Source organism: Aotus nancymaae, unplaced genomic scaffold (assembly GCF_030222135.1).
Source record: "Aotus nancymaae isolate 86718 unplaced genomic scaffold, 86718_ANA_hifiasm-v0.15.2.pri h1tg000059l, whole genome shotgun sequence".
Classification (NCBI taxonomy): domain Eukaryota; kingdom Metazoa; phylum Chordata; class Mammalia; order Primates; family Aotidae; genus Aotus; species Aotus nancymaae.
This window is the reverse complement of record NW_026988473.1, coordinates 3,739,785-3,758,558: the sequence shown is the minus strand read 5'-3', so window position 1 is coordinate 3,758,558 and position 18,774 is coordinate 3,739,785. Positions and strand designations below refer to the sequence as shown.

At 46.1% G+C, this 18,774-nt stretch overlaps 1 protein-coding gene across 1 annotated transcript in view; it reads left to right on the top strand.

Moving 5' to 3' along the window:
- Nucleotides 1-1,195: 1,195 nt before the first annotated feature.
- The window catches only part of PACS1 (phosphofurin acidic cluster sorting protein 1), a 173,828-nt gene continuing 156,249 nt past the window's right edge, over nt 1,196-18,774 (top strand). The window contains exon 1 of the mRNA XM_064364727.1: nt 1,196-1,794. Within this exon, the coding sequence (XP_064220797.1) occupies nt 1,439-1,794 (356 nt within the window). The 5' untranslated portion in view covers nt 1,196-1,438. The remainder of the gene's footprint in view (nt 1,795-18,774) is intronic.

The window sequence follows — 18,774 nt, the reverse complement described above, 5'->3', positions numbered from 1 at the left end:
GGCTGAGATCTGTGTTTCACCACCGCCCTGCTTTGTAGGAAGGCCTGGGGGATGTACCTCTAGGTCTGGTTTGACCTTACTACTTTGTCCTTGGGGAATAAAAATAGCCAGCTTAGCGCCCTAGCACGGCTGAGGAAGTAACAGTGGGCTTGGGAAGTAGGCCACGGCAGGCCTTCCCAACTGACCTTGTGGCTAGAAGTCCAAGTCCTTACCTGTTCGAGCACATAGCTTAAAAGCTAAATTGTCTTGAGTTCGTGTGAGCCCTTGGGTTCAAGCAACAGTAGTCGCTGGGATTTGGGGTTTGTGTGTGGGATGGAGGGACTTGTTTTCTCCAGGTTCGAATCCCCTGGTCCTGGATAGCCTTTCTGACACACTGGAGTAGGCTGGACCACTGGCTCCCTTGGGCATTTGCCAGCCTGTGGGGAGGGGAGTCTGGCGCTGCTGTGGTGCTACTGTTGGTGTAAGTGCACCAGCGAGGCGCTCACTTGCTGGAGGGTTCACGATGGTTTGGGGGGGTGGTGATCCAGATAGGATGTTGCAGCTGTGCTAGGCCTTAGGAGGAATGGAATTTCAGAAATTTGGTAAGCAACAAAGCACTGGCATTCTGTAATGAAGGATTTTGGGGGTAGGGGAGCTGTAGGGAAAGAAGAGGAAGCTTGGCTCCAGATGGGCCCCGGCATAGCTTGAGAATTCACTCGTGCGAAGAACCTTATAGACTCCAGGTTCCTGAGCCCCCGCCTGCTCTCAGGGCGGAAGCTTCCCGGATCACAGGCACCCGCGGTGGCGACGGGCCCCGGGTCTGCGGCGGGCCCCGGGTCTCCGCCGACCGCTGCGTTTGCTGGCGCCTCAGGGCAGGGCCAGGTCGGCAGGCGGAGAGCAAGCTCCCCGGCGTAGGCTCCTCAGACTAGAGGGGCCGAGGCGCGCTCCCGCAGCAACCCCCTCCCTGCCGGGACCGAGTCCCGGAAAAGCCGGGTTTCCGCTGACGGGGCCACAGTCAGCGGGGGCGGGGAAGGGAGGAGCGGGGGCCAACGGGCTGCAGATCTGAGGGCCTGGCGCGCGCACAGACCCCACCTCCCTTCCGCTGGAGCGAGGGGCGCGGGCCGCCGCACGCAGGGCGCGAGCGCGCCCGGCTCGGCCCCTGGGCGCTGGGTGGGGCCGCGCGGGCCGGGATCCCCGCCCCCTCCCGGACACGCCCACCCGTGTCGGCCGCGCGAGCCGCAACAGGCAGCGGCGGACGAGCGCGAGGCCCGCGCGCCCAGAGGCCCCGCGCGTGCGTGCAGCCCGCTGGCGGCTCGCGCTAGGGCAGGCGGGCTGAGGAGGCAGCCGAGCCCCTGCCGCAGCCGCCGCCGCCGCGGGGGAAGCCTGGGAGCCCACTCGGCGTCGCCTCGGTCTCCGTAACCCCCGCACCCCCACCCCTGGCCAATAGACTGGCAGGGCCATGGCGGAACGCGGAGGGGCAGGCGGTGGTCCCGGAGGCGCCGGGGGCAGCAGCAGCCAGCGGGGCTCCGGGGTCGCCCAGTCCCCTCAGCAGCCGCCGCCGCAACAGCAGCAGCAGCAGCCGCCGCAGCAACCGACGCCCCCCAAGCTGGCCCAGGCCACCTCGTCGTCCTCGTCCACTTCGGCGGCGGCTGCCTCCTCCTCGTCCTCGTCCACATCCACCTCCATGGCCGTGGCGGTGGCTTCGGGCTCCGCGCCTCCCGGCGGCCCCGGGCCAGGCCGCACCCCCGCCCCTGTGCAGATGAACCTGTACGCCACCTGGGAGGTGGACCGGAGCTCGTCCAGCTGCGTGCCCAGGTGAGCGCGGGCGGGTGCGGCGGGGCGCCGGGGGAGCGGGGTGTTCGCCGGGGCCCAGCCCTCACCCCCCCAGCGCCCAAGGGGTCTCCGCCCTCCATCCCCCCAACAGTCCCGCAGGCGGGCCTGGCTCCAGTCAGGCCTCCCGGGACTCCTGCCACGGGGACCCGCCCTCTCCTGGCAGCACCACCTTCTGCCTAGGGCCGGGACCACCCTCCCGTCCTCCCCGAGGGACCTTTTGGCCTCGGCCCTGGGCTTTCTCCCGTTGAGCTGACCGAATCCGGCCTTCCTGGCCCGGAGTTCCCCTAGTAAGTTACACTCCTGCCTCGCCGGCGCCGGGGGCTGTACATACATTACATGGATGTGGTATAGATCTGTCTTGATATTATTATTTCCCAATAGACTCAGCATGTGCCAAACTCGATTGTCACCTCTTGCAGGTAAAGCTCATATAGTCACCCTACGGGCCTCTCGTTAGCCTTCGGCACACATGTTCGTTTGAACTTCATGTTACACACGTTCTGTCCCAAGCGCTATGCTCTTAGTTTTGGGGCCCTATTTAATGTGTCCTCAAGTGTATTTTTACTTCCCCTCCCCCACTAAAACTGGTCCCAGACTCTCCCAGCTCTGCAGGGCACTGTGAAATTACTGCCTTGTTCCTAAATTCAATCCATTCTTCTGTCTGTTGGAACCATCTGGGGACTTTCCTTCCATTGGCAAAATAGGCCTGAGTTTGGGGATATTTTCTGTTTCTGTATTGGCAAGGCAGTCTGTCTCCAACTTTGGGGATAGTGTGCTGTGTCTTACAGTTTACCATTTGAATAAGACAGCGTGTGGAGCTGGTTTCATTCAGAAAGGCCAGAGAAGTGCCTGGAGATGTTCTTTTTTGTCACCTTACAGCTGAGTTGATTCTGTTGCCTTGAAGTCTTGGGCCCTCTCCGCACTGTTTGTTAGGCAGGCAGATGTGTAAGTCAGAGTTAGGGAGTGTTGCTGGCCTCCACCCTCAACTGTTTTGCTGTCCCCACTTTTATTCTGGAAAATATTATTTTATATATATCCTAGATAGGAATGATGAGAGTACATCTTACTGTTTCGCTCAGCTTAAGGAACATTAACTTAAGGACCATTATCACTTCTGTTGAAGCTCTCAGGATACCCCTTCCTGATCACCTCCCCTCTTCTCCCTACAAAGGTAAACACTATTTTGAATCGTGTTTATCATTTCTTTTTAGAAAAAAAATAGTTTTACTACATGTATGCATCTCTAAACAATATTTTTTGTAGTTCTGAATGTTCTTGAAGTTTGTATAAATGCTGTCATTCTGTATGTGTTCTGTGACTTGATTGGTTTTTTCTTTTTAAAAAAATCAGCATTAGGTTTGTGAGAATCATCCATGTGGTATGTTAGCTGTAGTTTAAATATTTTCATGATGGGTAGTATTCTGTTGTATAATGAATATACCATAATTCTCTTGATGAATATGTAGGTTGTTTCCTGTTTAACACCCACAGTAATGCATACATTTCCCCACAGGACTCCTAGTGCTCTTGTGCAGAAGTTTCTTTAGGTTGTCTTCATATGGAGGGGTGTGATTGCTGCTCACTCGTGGGGTATAGATCTGGGACTTCACTGGGCAAGGGTAGATTGTTTCCACGTGCTCCTTCCACTGCGTTTCTGCGTCACTTGACAGATTTACACATTGTTTTTTTCTCTGTCCTTTAGGGAAATCAGGAGCCACATTAGTTTAGTTTGCTGTGGCCAGATCCATAGCACAACACCAAGTTCAAGTGAGAGTTGAATGTGTGATGGTGTTCCTTTCGTGATTCTAAGCAGGCCTCTTTCTTTCTATACAGGCCCATCTATCGCTGAAGTATTCTAACCCACCTCTTTCACACATAGAAACACCGTGTCCCTTCCTACATGGGTCCAGCCTTGCCCATTCTTCCTTCACTTCCATGCCTGTGTTTGATGATGTTTGGAGAGCTGCCTTATCCAGCTTGTTAGGTTGAAAAGGTGCGAGCCGACTGGCAAGAAGCTGCAACAGAGGGGCACAGATGAAACCACTGACTGCTGTCGATGTTTGGTTTACCCCTAGGTCTCTTGGTCACTGTAAAGTCCATGTAATAAATTATTAGCCCAAGACATAGCCAGGCATCTTGATCAAATGTATAATTACTATGCTAACTTGCTGTGAAAGGCTTAGGCGGGCTTGTTTTTGCTTTCTGGGAGCCTGGGGTTATGTCACGTTTACTGACCAGCCCTTGAGCTTGTCCACTGTCCTGCTCTGACCTTGTTTTCCACCCATCACCCTTGTACCTCCTCACTCCTTGTGGAACACGTGTGCTCTTTGAGCATGCTGCAGGCTGGAATAACATACTGTGGGAGAAAATGGCCTGCCATTGGTCTTTCCAATTATTAGAGTCATCTGGTTAATTTGAGGTCTCCTAGGTGTCCTTGTTCATGTTGTTTAGAATATATTGGCGACGTGCAGCACTCCGTGGAGGGATTAATATTCTTGTCTCATGTAACTCAAATGGGACACAAATATATGAGATACATGCACTTTAGAAATGTAAACATGATTGTGGATTTAAGGTTAGGTGTGCATAAGAATGTCCTGGGATTTGGTCTCTTAGGGCAGAGATGAGGGACTTGAACAGTACAGCATTAGGAAAGTCCTGCTGCTTTTCTTGATGCCTGTCAAAATATAATTTGCTTTTGAAAAAAATACCATTTCCTGGCCAGGTGTGGTGGCTCACGCCTATAATCCCAGGACTTTGGGAGGCCGAGGCAGGTGGATCACAAGGTCAGGAGTTTGAGACCAGTCTGGCCAATATTGTGAAACCCCCCATTCTACTAAACATACAAAAATTAAGCGAGTGTGGTGGTGGGTGCCTGTAGTCCCAGCTACTTGGGAGGCTGAGGCAGGAGACTTGCCTAAACCTGGGAGGCAGAGGTTGCAGTTAGCTGAGATTGCGCTACAACACTCCAGCAGTGGTGACAGAGCGAGACTCCGTCTCAAAAAAAAAAAAAAAAGGAAAAAATACCATTTTCTGTATTAGATATTTAAATAAAGAGCATTGTAGTTGTTCCTCAGGTAGGTGTCTGCTCTTAACATCTATTAAATTCCCCCAGAATACATAGTACTTTTGAAAAACTTTTATAGATGAATAACTTACTCCACAGCTGGTTTTAAAAGAACGAAATTGGGCCGGGCGCGGTGGCTCATGCCTGTAATTCCAATACTTTGGGAGGCCAAGGCGGGTGGATCACCTAAGGTCAGGAATTCAAGACCAGCCTGACCAACATGGTGAAACCCTGTCTCTACTAAGTACAAAAAGTTAGCTAGGCGTGGTGGTCAGCGCCTGTAGTCCCAGCTACTTGGGAGGCTGAGACAAGAGAATTGCTTGAACCGGGGAGAGGGAGGTTGCAGTGAGCCGAGATTGCACTATTGCCCTCCAGCTTGGGCAAAGAGAGCAAAACTGTCATACGATTGCAATGAGCAATCAGAGCTCACTGCAGTCTCCAACTCCAGCTCAGTGATCCTCCAGCCTCGGCCTCCCAAGTAGCTGGAACTGTAGGCATGTGCCACCACACCTGGCTAATTTTTTTGTAAAGACAGGGTCTCACTACGTTGCCCAGGCTGGTCTTGAACTCCTTGCTTCAAGCTATCCTCCTACCTCAGACTCCCAAAGTGCTGAGATTACAGGTGTGAACCACTGTCGCCGGCCTTTTACCAACATTTTTTTAAAAGACAAAATAATTAATACATGTCCATGATTAGAAATTTGAGCAGTATAGAAAGATGGAAAGCACAAAGCAAAAGGCCCCCAGTCCCTCCATCTTCTCACTTCCCAGAGGTAATCACTATGAATTACAGTTGGCTTTTAAGATGCTGTTATAAGAAGGTAGATCTGCTATAGTACCTTTCTCCTTTATGAAATTCAAGCTTTAGAAGTTAGCATTGTTTTCCCTCCATGCCAAGTAGTACTTCCTCCACTATGGTCCAGTATGGCATGGACTGTGGTGCAGGGTTATAGGGATGAGGTGGCATGCTGCTTGATGTTAAAGGAAGGGTTTTAGAGCCTCATTGTTGATCCCTTCCCTTCAGTCTTTGTATGGTGAGATTTCCCTGATGTTCTTTTCTCTTTTTGTGTTGCTGTAAGTAGGAGAGACAGAAAAAATTATAAAATTTTACAAGCATTCAAAATTTCTTCAGTGGCATGAAAGTTATTATTATTTTTGAGACAGAGTCTTGCTCTGTTGCCCAGGCTGGAGTCAGTGGCGCGATCTCGGCTCACTGCAGTCTCCACCTGCTGGGTTCAAGCAGTTCTCTGCCTCAGTCTCCTGAGTAGCTGGGATTATAGGTGCTTACCACCACACCCAGGTAATTTTTGTATTTTTAGTAGAGACGGGGTTTCACCATCTTGGCCAGGCTGGTCTTGAACTCCTGACCTTGTGATCCTCCCACCTCAGCCTCCCAAAGTGCTGGAATTACAGGTATGAACCACCGTGCCTGGCCAAAAGTGATTATTAAGAGATGAAATGTGCTCTGCTGTATCAGTTGCAAACTATATCCAAAGCCCCTTTGCATACCCTTATGTGCATGTGAACTTAGGGAAGGAGTTCAGCAGTTATCAGTCACGTTTGTCCTTAGGCTACATTTTTTTTTTTTTTTTTTTTTTTTTTGAGATGGAGTCTCCCTCTGTCACTCAGGCTGGAGTGCAGTGGTGTGATTTTGGTTCACTGCAACCTACGCTTCCTGGGTTCAGGTGATTCTCCTGCCTCAGCCTTCCCGAGTAGCTGGGACTACAGGTGTGCGCCACCATGCCCAGCTAATTTTTTTTTGTCTTTTTAGTAGAGACAAGGTTTCGCTCTGTTGGCCAGGCTGGTCTGAACATTTGACCTCAAGTGATCCGCCCGCCTCGGCCTCTCAAAGTGCTGGGATTACAGACGTGAGCCACTGCATCTGGCCAGGCCACATTTTTTTAAAAAGTGGGTGCTGAGGTCAAGTCTTAATGGACAAAAGTGTTGGAGCCAGAGGAGGTGACTATAGCTGAGTCAGCATGACTGGCCTGCAGTAGAAGTGTTACTTTCATGAAAACACTTGGGAGCAGTTGCCCCTTTAACCACAGAAGCACTAGACAAACCAAGATATACTACTCTGTCTTCTTACTATATACTAGGACAAACTCTTCCATACCTCAGTTTACTTTTATTTTGTTTTGTTGTTGTTGTTTTTTGAGACATGGTCTCACTCTGTTACTCAGGTTGGAGCGCAGTGGCACAATCACACCTCATTGCAGCCTAGACCTCCTGAGCTCAAGCATTCCTTCCACCTCACCCTCCCGAGTAGCTGGGTCCATAGGCACATGCCACCATGCCAGGCTGATTTTAAATTTTTTTGTAGAGATGGGATCTTGCTGTGTTGCCCAGGCTGTTCTCGAACTCCTGGGCTCAAGTGATCCTCCTGCCTCAGTCTCCCAAAGTACTGGGATATAGGCGTGAGCCACTGTGCCCGGCCCATGCTTAGTTTTTTCATCCTTATGGGAATACTTTTACTTACCATCCATTCTTAGATGTGGATGAAATAGATATAAAACAGGATCTATAGAAGCAAGGGAGAAAGCACTCCTTAAATTATAGGTATAAAGTAAATGTAATTGATCAAATAAGAGAGACCTGGTGAAATTTCTGTTACTATTCTACCATTAAAAGTCTTAAAAGCATGTTTGTACCTTAGGAGATTTGAATTTCACATTGTGAGTGTTGTAATAGAATATCCTCTCTATCAGGGTAATAGTATCCATCGTCCCTGTGGAAGCTCAGATTCCTTGAGTTAGAAAGATAATGACTTTCACAGAGTCCATTTTACATGTATTGATTTACAGATCTTTTGGACACATTAGCAGTTATGTGATTTCTTTCTAAACTAGTTTTTCAGTTTCTTGGCCAAGCCAGTAAGTTGTCACTGTTGTTGTTGGTGCTGGCATGAGGGCGGTGCAAGTCAGAAAATGTTTGGGCTGTGTCTTTTCACTACCTCACCTCAGGAGACTTGTCCAGTTTGGACCTGGACTTTTTGTTTGTTTGTTTGTTTTTGGTTCTGAGTCTTGCCACCCAGACTGGAGTGCAGTGGCATGATCTCGGCTCGCTGCAACCTCCACCTGCCGGGATTCTTGTGCCTCGGCTTCCTGAGTAGCTGGGACTACAGGCTTGTGCCACCACACCCAGATAATTTTTGTATTTTTAGTAGAGACGTGGTTTTTACCCTGTTGGCCAGGCTGGTTTCGAACTTCTGACCTCAAGTGATCCACCCGCCTTGGCCTCCCAAAGTGCTGGGATTATAGGCGTAAGCCACCACATCTGGACTGGCCTGGATTTGAAGATTTTGCTGTAGACGCCAGCATGCATCTACATGGTGCGTCCGCTGAAATTTGGTGTTGGCCTGGCTTGCACCCGTGTTGTCACATTCCAGAAATTCCATGGGAATCTAGGGTAGCTGTGGGAATGATTTGCCAGTGTTGGTCTTCTTCCAGCGTAGGGTTTGGAGTGATATTCAGGGCTCTTGAGGAAAGTCAGAGTTTGGAGTTAGCCTTAGAACTTCTTTCAGAGGGCCATTGAACAAGCTGGGCAGGCTCTAGGTTGGCGAGCACTGATAGGGTCTTCTCTGTGAGCTTAGATGGAGGAATAACTAGCTTCCAAAGGTTTTAGAGACCAAGATATGCACCAACTCTAGAGTGTTACCCCTTATAGAGGTTCACAGGGCAGTTGACTGGACCTGTTTTCCCCTTTATCTCATTAGAAACCATGGCTTTGGTCACAGCTCAGGAATCATCACTTAGGCAGACCTGTAACCTGCCTCTTGGCCTTGGGAAACTCAGTAGAACAGACAACTACCCAATGAAACACATCTGGAAAACTTATAGAAAATAGTTTGTTAAAGCATTTCAAGGCTGGGCATGATGGCTCACGCCTATCCACTCAGCACTTTGGGAGGCTGAGGCAGAAGGATCACTTGAGTCCAGGAGTTCCAGACCAGCCTGGACAACATGGCAATCCTGTCTCCACAAAAAATAAACAAAATTAGCCAGGTATGGTGGTGTGGACCTGTGGTCCCAGCTACTCAGGAGGCTGAGGTAGGAGGAACGCTTGAGCTCAGGAGGTCCAGGCTTCAGTGAGCCATGATCTCGCCCCTGCACTCAAGCCTGGGTGACAGAGCAAGACCCTGTCTCAAACAAAAAATGGTTGAATGGAGAATGTTCTAAACCATTACTTTCCTTGTGTTGAGGTAGATGGTGAGGCATAGATGATAAAATAGTGTTGATGGCAGGTTTGTTTATTTTTTTGCAGATCTTTTTAGACTGTAAGGTGTTTTGTTTGTTTGTTTGTTTGTTTTTTTGGAAACAGTCTTGCTCTGTTGCCCAGGCTAGAGTGCAGTGGCGAGATCTTGGCTCACTGCAACTTCCACCTCCTGGGTTCAAGCAATTCTCTTGCCTTAGCCTCCTGAGTAGCTGGGACTACAGGTGCACACCACCACACCTGGCTAATTTTTTGTATTTTTTTTTTAGTAGAGATGGGGTTTCACTGTGTTGCCCAGGCTGGTCGTGAACTCCTGAGCTCAGGTAATTCTCCTGCCTCGACCTCCAATGTACGGGATTATAGACGTGTGCCACCGCACCTGGCCAGTTTGTTGTTGTTGTTGTTTGTTTGTTTGTTTTGAGTCAAGAGTTTCGCTCTTGTCACCCAGGCTGGAGTGCAATGGCATGGTCTTGGCTCACTGCAACCTCTGCCTCCCAGGTTCAAGCAGTTCTCCTGCCTCAGCCTCCCAAGTAGCTGGGATTACAGGTGTATACCACCACGCCTGGCTAATTTTGTATTTTTAGTAGAGACCGGGTTTCACCATGTTGGCCAGACTGGTATCGAACTCCTGACCTCAGGTGATTTGCCTGTCTTGGCCTCCCAAAGTGCAGGGATTACGGGCGTGAGCCACCATGCCTGGCCAACTGTAAGGTTTTTAAGGTACAACAAAGGTTAGAATATTTTAGTTTAGTTCTAGCTTTCAACAATTTTTCTGAATCTCAAATATTGTTCTTCCTCTTTTCTCCTTGTGAGTAATGATCTATGTCAACTCCCAGATAAACCTGGGTTGCCTTCATCCTTTCAGCACTTTCAGTACTTTTCGTTTTGTAAATATAGTGGTACCCACAAGTCATTTTGGCAAAAACACTTTTTACAACTGTATGCGTCTTAGAAATTGCACTGTGGGTAATTTGCCGTGTATGTTTTTTAGTGACCTGATGTAAATATAGGTAGATGTGAAAGGAATGACACCTTAAAACTTGTTCCCTACTATACCACCTGTTCCCTTCTTTGTAGTCTCTGTAACTCCTTCAGATAACTCTCAAAACCTTATTGTGAATAGGATTTCCCCCAGCTAACATTTTGGGTATGACTGGCATGTTAATTATCTCTGAGGGATTTTAGACTGGTTATTTTGTTTTTGTTTCTAGGACAGGCTCTTACTCTGTTGCCGAAGCTGGAGTGCAGTGGCATGAACACAGTTTGATCTGTAGCCTAACTCCCTGGGTTCAAGTGATCCTCCCGCCTTAGGCTCCCAAGTACCTGGGACCACAGGCACATGCCAACATGCCCTGCTAACTTTTTAATTTTTTGCAGAGACAAGGTCCCACTATGCTGCCCAGGCTGGTCTCCAACCCCTGGGCTCAAGAGATCCTCCTGCCTCCGCCTCCCATAGTGTTGAGATTACAGGCATAAGCCATTGCAGCCGGGCTAGACTGGTTATTGTGCTTAGATACAGGATGGTGCTTTTTCTTTTCAGTTGTTTTCTTTTCTTTTCTTTTCTTTTTGAGATAGAGTCTTGTTTTGTTGCCCAGGCTGGAGTGCAGTGGCGTGATCTTGGCTTACTGCAAGCTCTGCCTCCCAGGTTCAAGTGATTCTCCTGCCTCCACCTCCCAAGTAGCTGGGATTATAGGTGCATACCACCAAGCTTGACTAATTTTTGTGCTTTTTTTTTTTTTTTTTTTTTTTTTTTTTTAAACTGAGTTTCGCTCTTGTTACCCAGGCTGGAGTGCAGTGGTGTGATCTCAGCTCACCGCAACCTCCACCTCCTGGATTCAGGCAATTCTCCTGCCTCAGCCTCCTGAGTAGCTGGGATTACAGGCACGTGCCACCATGCCCAGCTAATTTTTTGTATTTTTAGTAGAGATGGGGTTTCACCATGTTGACCAGGATGGTCTCGATCTCTGGACCTCGTGATTCACCCGCCTCGGCCTCCCAAAGTGCTGGGATTATAGGCGTGAGCCACCGCGCCCAGCCCCTAATTTTTGTACTTTTAGTAGAGAGTGGATTTCACCATGGTGATCAGGCTGGTCTCGAACTCCTGACCTCCAGCCCACCTCAGCCTCCCAAAGTCCTGGGATTATTGGCATGAGCCACCACACCAGCCTCTTTTCAGTTGTTTTCTGAAACATTGTGTTTGTGTGTGTGTATGTGCACTTCTGTAAATGTTTGTGAGTTTTCTTTTGTTCATCTTGGTAGGTGAGACATTCTTTATAGCAGTTTTTTTTTTTTTTAATAGTTTATTGCTGGGAGAAGGTCTGGGTTAAAAAAAAATGTTTGGGTAAGAAAAATGTTTAGAACACACAAAGGCTAGGGGCATCAGTCATCATTTACTGATCCCTTCTCACTAACCTTTTCCTGCCTCTTATTTACAAACACCTAATGGCTTCGGAGTTTAGGGAGCAGCTTTTCCCTTCTGTTTTTCTGTTTTACGGTACCTCTGAAACACACTGCATTGTAATCCCTCCCAACTTGTGCTACCCTAGTCTTTCCAGAAAGTAACCCCTAGTGGCAGTTTAGAGTGAAATGAAAATCAGAACTTGTCACACCCCCTCTATAATCTTTCAGTTCATTCGTTCAGCAAAAGCTTATAGACCAGCTGATGTGTGCCACAAACAAAATCCTTGATCTCATGAAGGCTGCATTCTAGTGGGTGAAAATAAGAGACACCATCCAATAACTTTCCATCATACTTAGAAAAGATCCCTTTTTCATGCCTCAGGAGATGCTAAACATGTCAGAAGCCCCTTCCCATGTCTTCGACCTCACCTCTGCATTCTCCCCTTGCTGCCAGGTGGTGGGTCACACCCACCTTAGGGCTTTTGCACTTATTCATTGAGCATTTGTAAAGTAACTAACTAAAAGTACAAGATTATTTCTGGTAATGGCGAGCAGTTGTGAAGCAGCTTTATAAACTCCCAGAAGGGGTTGAGCAGGTGAGGACAGCCTTCCAAGGTGGCAGGTCTGCGAAGAGCTGAATAATACCCAGAAGCCAGTCTCAGTAATCCAAGAATCCAGGGAAACAGCATCACAGGTAGAGGAAACAGCAAGAGCAAAAGCACTTGGATCACTGAGACTGGCTTCTGGGTATCATTCAGCTCTTTGCAGACCTGCCACCTTGGAAGGCTGTCCTCACCTGCTCAGCCCCTTCTGGGAGTTTATAAAGCTGCTTCACAACTGCTTGCCATTACCAGAAATAATCTTGTTCCTTTAGTTAGTTACGTTATAGATGCTCAATTAATATATTTGTCAAATCAATGACACTAATTTTCTTATACTGTGTTTATAATGTTTATTGAATGACTATCTGTTATACACAATTCATCTATTCACCAAATATTTACTGAGTATTTCTATGTGCCAAGCACTGATCTAGGCTCTAGAGAAGCAGCAGCAGATAGGCTGACAAAGCCCATTCTCTCCAAAAGTGTACATTCTGGTGGCGTGACAGATGAGAAACAGTTACATCATTATATCTATGATAAATGGTTAGATAGCAAATAGGGTCACAAAGAAAAGTATGGTAGGGAACTGAGCATTGGGGGAAAGGCTGTCCTAGTCAGGGAGGGCCTCTGGTGAGGTGACAGTTGAGCTGATGCTCACTGCAGTGAAGCTGATGACCTGGGCATTTCCTGTGTGCCTCAAAACCTCCAGAGGCAGGTGCTAAGATCCCTTTTCTCAGAGGGGAAAATTGAGGCCCTGTGAGGTGAAGGCATTTTTTTAAGAATACACAGTTTAAAAGTGGGTAGGGCTGGTATTTGTGTCATGACTCACGGTTGCTGGACACCAGAGCTGTTTCTGTGTTTAAACCTGATCCCCTAAACTCTGTCTGGTTCTCATAGTTGACAAATAATATTTAATGTCTTATTCTTTGTCAGTTGGAATTACAGAACGCTGCTCAATTTCCATCATAGACAGTGAGAGGCTATGTGGCATAGTGGCTGTGAGTGTGGGTTCTGGAGCCAGTCAGGTCAGATTTGACTATTTGAGTGACTCTGGACAAGTTTTTAACCTCTATTATGCTTCATTTTTTTTCCATCTGTAAATGGGCATAATAATTGTCCTTGCTGGGTGTGGTGGCTCACATTTATAACCCCAACAATTTGGGAGGCTGAGGTGGAAGGATCGCTTGAGCCAGGAGTTTAAGACCAGCCTGGGCAACATAGGGAGACCCCGTCTGTACAAAAAATAGAAAAAAATTAGCTGGGCTTGGTGGCACATGCCTATGATCCCAGCTACTTTGGAGGCTGAGTCTGGAGGATTGCTTGAGCTCAGGAAGTTGAGAATGCAGTGAGCTGTGTTATGTAAACCACTGCACTCCAGCCCGAGTGACAGAGCGAGACCCTGTCTCAAAAAAAAAAAGTCTCTATCTCACAGGATTATCATCAGAATTAAATCAGGTTAGTACATGTTAATTGTATGTGTGGCAACATAGAAAGCACTTAATATTAGCTATTACCGTTGCTATTTTTCTCGTCAACCTAATTTCTCTGTCTTCTCTGCCCCCTCTCAACCAAAACAAAGTAAACATGCTTTCTTTTTTTTTTAAAATATATATATTTTTTATTGCATTTTAGGTTTGGGGTACATGTGAAGAACATGTAAGATTGTTGCATAGGTACACAGATGGCAGTGTGGTTTGCTGCCTTCCTTCCCATCACCTATATTTGGCATTTCTCCCCATGTTATCCTTCCCCAAGTCCCCACCCCCTGCTCTCCTTCCCCTATTTCCCCCCGACAGACCCTAGCGTGTGATGCTCCTCTCCCTGTGTCCATGTGTTCTCATTGTTCAACACCCGCCTATAAGTGAGAACATGCGGTGTTTGATTTTCTGTTCTTGTGTCAGTTTGCTGAGAATGATGGTTTCCAGGTTCATCCATATCCCTACAAAGGACACGAACTCATTGAGTAAACATACTATCTTTCCAGAATTAGGGTAATACTCAGATTTCCTCAGTGGGACCATCACAAGTTCTTGGGTTCACCTTAGGTACGTATCCTGCCAAACTCCAGACTTATTAGACTACAAAGTCAAAGCAAAATATTTTGGTTCTCTGAAGCAGTGGCTGGGTCAGGATCCTGTTTCTACATCCTGCCAGCTTATATGAACGGAAGAGATGGTGAAGGCTCCGCCTGCAAACCACAGCTTTGTTTTGAGCCAGCTTGACTTGACAGCTTCCCTATTTTACCTGCTGACTTCTTTAGCCCTGGTTTGGCAGCCAGAAGAGCAACTGAACCGGTTTATAGCTTGCCACTTACCACCAATGAAAACTAAGCAACTCCTAGGAAAATGAAGGTTTAACTGAGCAACTCCGAGGAATATGAGGGTTTAACTGAGCAACTCCTAGGAAAATGAGGGTTTAAATGTAGTTGTTTTTTTTTTCTCTTGTCTTTTAAAGTTTTCCTTTTTATGTGTCAAACTGTAGAAGAACTACATTCTGGCCGGGCACAGTGGCTCATGCCTGTAATCTCAGCACTTTGGGAGTCCGAGGCAGGTGGATCACGAGGTCAGGAGTTCAAGACCAGCCTGGCCAAGATGGTGAAACCCATTTTTAGTCTATTGTTTAATAAAATTATGTCCTCAGAGTTTTTAGTCTCTACTAAAAATACAAAAATTAGACGGGCGCGGTGGCAAGCACCTGTAATCCCAGCTACTTGGGAGGCTGAGGCTGGAGACTTGCTTGAACCCAGAAGGCAGAGGATGCAGTGAGCCAAGATCATGCCATTGTACTCCAACCTGCGCAACAGAGTGAGACTTCATCAAAAAAAAAGAAAAACTACATTCTACTTTTACAGGAAGAACATGATAATACATTTGTGGTCTCTTCTGAAACATGTAGATCTTTGGGTGTATGTTCATTTTCAACTTTAATAGGCATCAGGACTTTGTTTTTCCATTTTGATTGGAAATCTACAACTATATTTACTTGTTTCTGGTTCTTTTTAAAGAATATAAAACACAGATTAACATTTCCTTGAATCTGGATCTTAATGATTAATGGCTTCTCATGGTAGATATCAGGGCTTAATGAAGAGTGTAGACTGGTACATGGGGCACAACTGGTTTCTTTCTTTCTTTCTTTTTTTTTTTTTTGAGGCAATCTTACTCTATCCCCCAGCCTGGAGTACAGTGGTGCAGTCATAGTTCACTGCAGCCTTGAACTCGTGGACTAAAGTGATCCTTCGACCTCAGTCTTCTAAATACAGGTGCACCACGTCCGGCTAAATTTTTAATTTTTTGTAGAGATGGGGTTTTGCCATGTTGCCCTGAACTCAAGCAACTTCAGCTTCCCAAAGTGTTGGGATTACAGGCATGAGCCACCATCCTTGGCTGCCTTTTTTTTTTTTAAACCTCATTTGTTATGATAGATAAAATGTTTGTAAAATATTTGAGCATCAGGCTGGCCACTGGGGTTCGCGTCTGTAATCCCAGCACTTTGAGAGGCCAAGGTGGGTGGATTACCTGAGGTCAGGAGTTCGAGACCAGCCTGGCCGACATGGTGAAATCCTTCTTCTACTAAAAATACAAAAAAATTAGCCAGGTGTGGTGGCTGGTGCCTGTAATCCCAGATACTCAGGAGGCTGAGGCAGGAGAATCGCTTGAACCTGGGAGGCAGAGGTTGCAGGGAGCCAAGATTGTGCCACTGCACTCCAGCCTGGGCAACAAGAGCGAAACTTTATCTCAAAAAATGAAATAAAATATTTGAGCATCTATATTCATAAAACATAGATCCTTCACATCTTTGAGGAGTGTCAGTGAAATTCTGAATATGATGGTGTAATATTTGTACTGCAGTCACTGTCATATTAGCCACCTTTTACGTTGTCTTCACCAGCAGGTTTTTATTTGGTGCTTTCAATCACAGGCGATGGAATGGGGCAGTGTAATATGCCTTAAGTCCATTGTTTAATAAAATTATGTCCTCAGAGTTAAAATATGTGGAAAGTAGTTGACAGCATTCTGTCATCTCTCCCATGTACTGTTTTGCTGTGGATGAAAATGAATAAGCAACTCTGGAAACCAAGGTCCTCTGGGAACATAAAAAGTCTTGTGGCTATTAATGGATTTAATTGTATTTCCTCTCTGCCACCAAGATGTGCGATAAATTGTTTATGCCCTTGCTGTTAGTGGGGAGAATTGTTCATTAAATGCATGCAATATCATTATGGTTTTGTTTTTATTACTTGTAGATAGTCTTATCTCTCCTTTTAAAAAAATATAAAAAGAATGGCAGTAATTATTAAACATTGGCCGTTAATCGCTTTGGTTGACTTTTCCCTCTGTGGAGAAAAAGGAAAGTATCATCTCACTGGGGAAGCAAGCTGGACTGGAAATGGGACATAGTTTCCTAAATCTAAGATTTGGCAGAAGTTTGGTTTGGTATGCTTTGGACTTGGGCCAAGTGATATGTTTACTTAGGTTCCAGAAGGGCCTGGTTCTAAGGCAGCCACGCTGATAAATGAATGCCTTGTATCAAGTGTGGAGAGGCTTCATTGTATTTAAATCCACTTAAGAGGACAGTTATAGAAGAATGACTGTTTAGGACTGTGGCTCTATTTTCTTGTCATTTAGGTATTTCTGCCAATTATAATAAATGTGGAGGAAAAAAGTCAGCAAATTGCTATAACTTTCTCTAAAACCATATGCCAGAAATGCTTTAACATTAAAGTTTGATTTCTCACTTGGCTTTACCCCACCATGTGGGTTTGGATAAGTCTTTCTAACTTCCTGCACATACCTCTACTGTTTCCGCATTTAGTCAAAAGATACTTATTAAGCATGCATTACAGACCAGTCACTGCTTGGATACTGAGGAGAGAGCAATGAACAAAACAAACAGAAATTCCAGCTCTTGTGGAGCTTACCTTCTGGGGCCAGGGTGGGCAGCAGGCAGTGACAAGTGAGCGAGCAAATATTAGGGTGTGCTGGACAAGAAAAAAATGGGATAAGTGGGCAGAAGGAGGAGGTCATGGTTTTAAATAAGGTGGTCTAGAGAGACCTCAGAAGGCGAGCCAGCCACATGGAACACACATTTAGGCAGGCTGGGCAGATTTTATGGGATGAGGCCTCCCATTAGAGGGAACAAGAAGTATTGCAGGTTCCAGAGGATCCGGGAGGCCAGTGTGGCTGGAGCCAGGTAAATTAGAGAGAGAGAGTAATAAAGTCAAAGAGGTAAAAGGGGGAAGGTCTCACAGGCCAGATCTGTAGGACTCTGGCTTTGACCTTGAGTGAGATGAGAAGTCATTAGGCTTTTGAGGCAGCAAAGAGGCGTGATGATCACTTCCACCCTAAAAGAACCACTGACCACTGTGTGTGGTCTGTAAAGAAAGGTTGGGGTGGAAGCAGGGAGTCGGGTCAGTGGGGGCTGCTGTGATCATCTAGATGGGAGCTGATGCTGGCTTGGACCAAGGTGGCGGAGGTAGAGATGAGAAAGTGGAGGGAGTCTGAGCATATGTCAAGGCTAAAGAGTTTGCCTATGATTAGATTTGAGGTATGACAGAACAAAAGGATTCAAGGATGACACCAATATTTCATTTAACTTCTTTGTGTCTGTTTTCTGTTTGTTTTGTTTTAAAATAATTATTGTCATCCCTTTATCTTATCGACTTTCTTTGAGAACGAGATCTGTGTAACAGAGCTCTTGAGGGAGTTTTTTTGTTTCCACTTTTGCCATTTATAATTAATTGGAAATAAAATTTCTTGGAAATTTACTGGGTGATGGAAAAATTCATAGGTTGGCACTTGATTGTTTTAAAAACCTGGATGAGTTCTTATGCTTTAGGCCACAGTGATGCTGTGGGAGTGGCTGAGTCTCAATATGCCTAATTTTCTGCTGCTATGTTTGCTTTGTCAGATATCCCCTCTGCAATCCTTTTTTATTTGATGTCTAAAGAGGGAGATTGCAGAAGCCATTAATAACTGTAGCCCCATAGCTTTTGTTGCTAACCCAGCAAAATAGAAGAGTCCAAAACATCATGGTTTTTTCTTTTTTAATATTTTTTTCTTTTTCTAATGTAACTATAAGAGTTTTTTCCTTTTTTAAATGACTGGTTTGCTGTATCAGACAGCCTGTCTGCGCTTCCTAGGAGCTTCTCTGTAAGGAGGAATACTGCTGCAGAATGATCTAATTTGTGTAATCTTGAAGGTGGAGCTATTTTTGAAAGAGAACAGAAAAATAATGGAGCCCTTTGCTCGAGATTGCCAAACTGGATCTTACTGTTTTAAAAGGCAAAGGACTCAGTTAGAGCTTGTAGTTTGAACTCCTGTTTCCCTCTCACTCTGCTCATTATGTCTAGATCAAATTTATGATAGATATACTTTGATAATTACTCTTGAAAATGACAGCTGGGTTTTCATTTGTTTATTTTGTTCATTCTTTTACATTTTAGATAAGTGTATTATTCAACTTGTGATTTTGATGAGGTGAGTGGTATAAAAGAACAGTTACCAAGTTTAGGAATTAGAATTCTCTTTACAGTTCTTACAGTAGAATGATGGTATGTAACTAGTTCTCAACCCTGTCAGACCCTGTGACCACCTTTAATATCCTGAAATAAAATTCCCAGATAAAATCTACTGACATATCTACAAAGTCTTAACTATAATATGAAAAGGGAAAAAA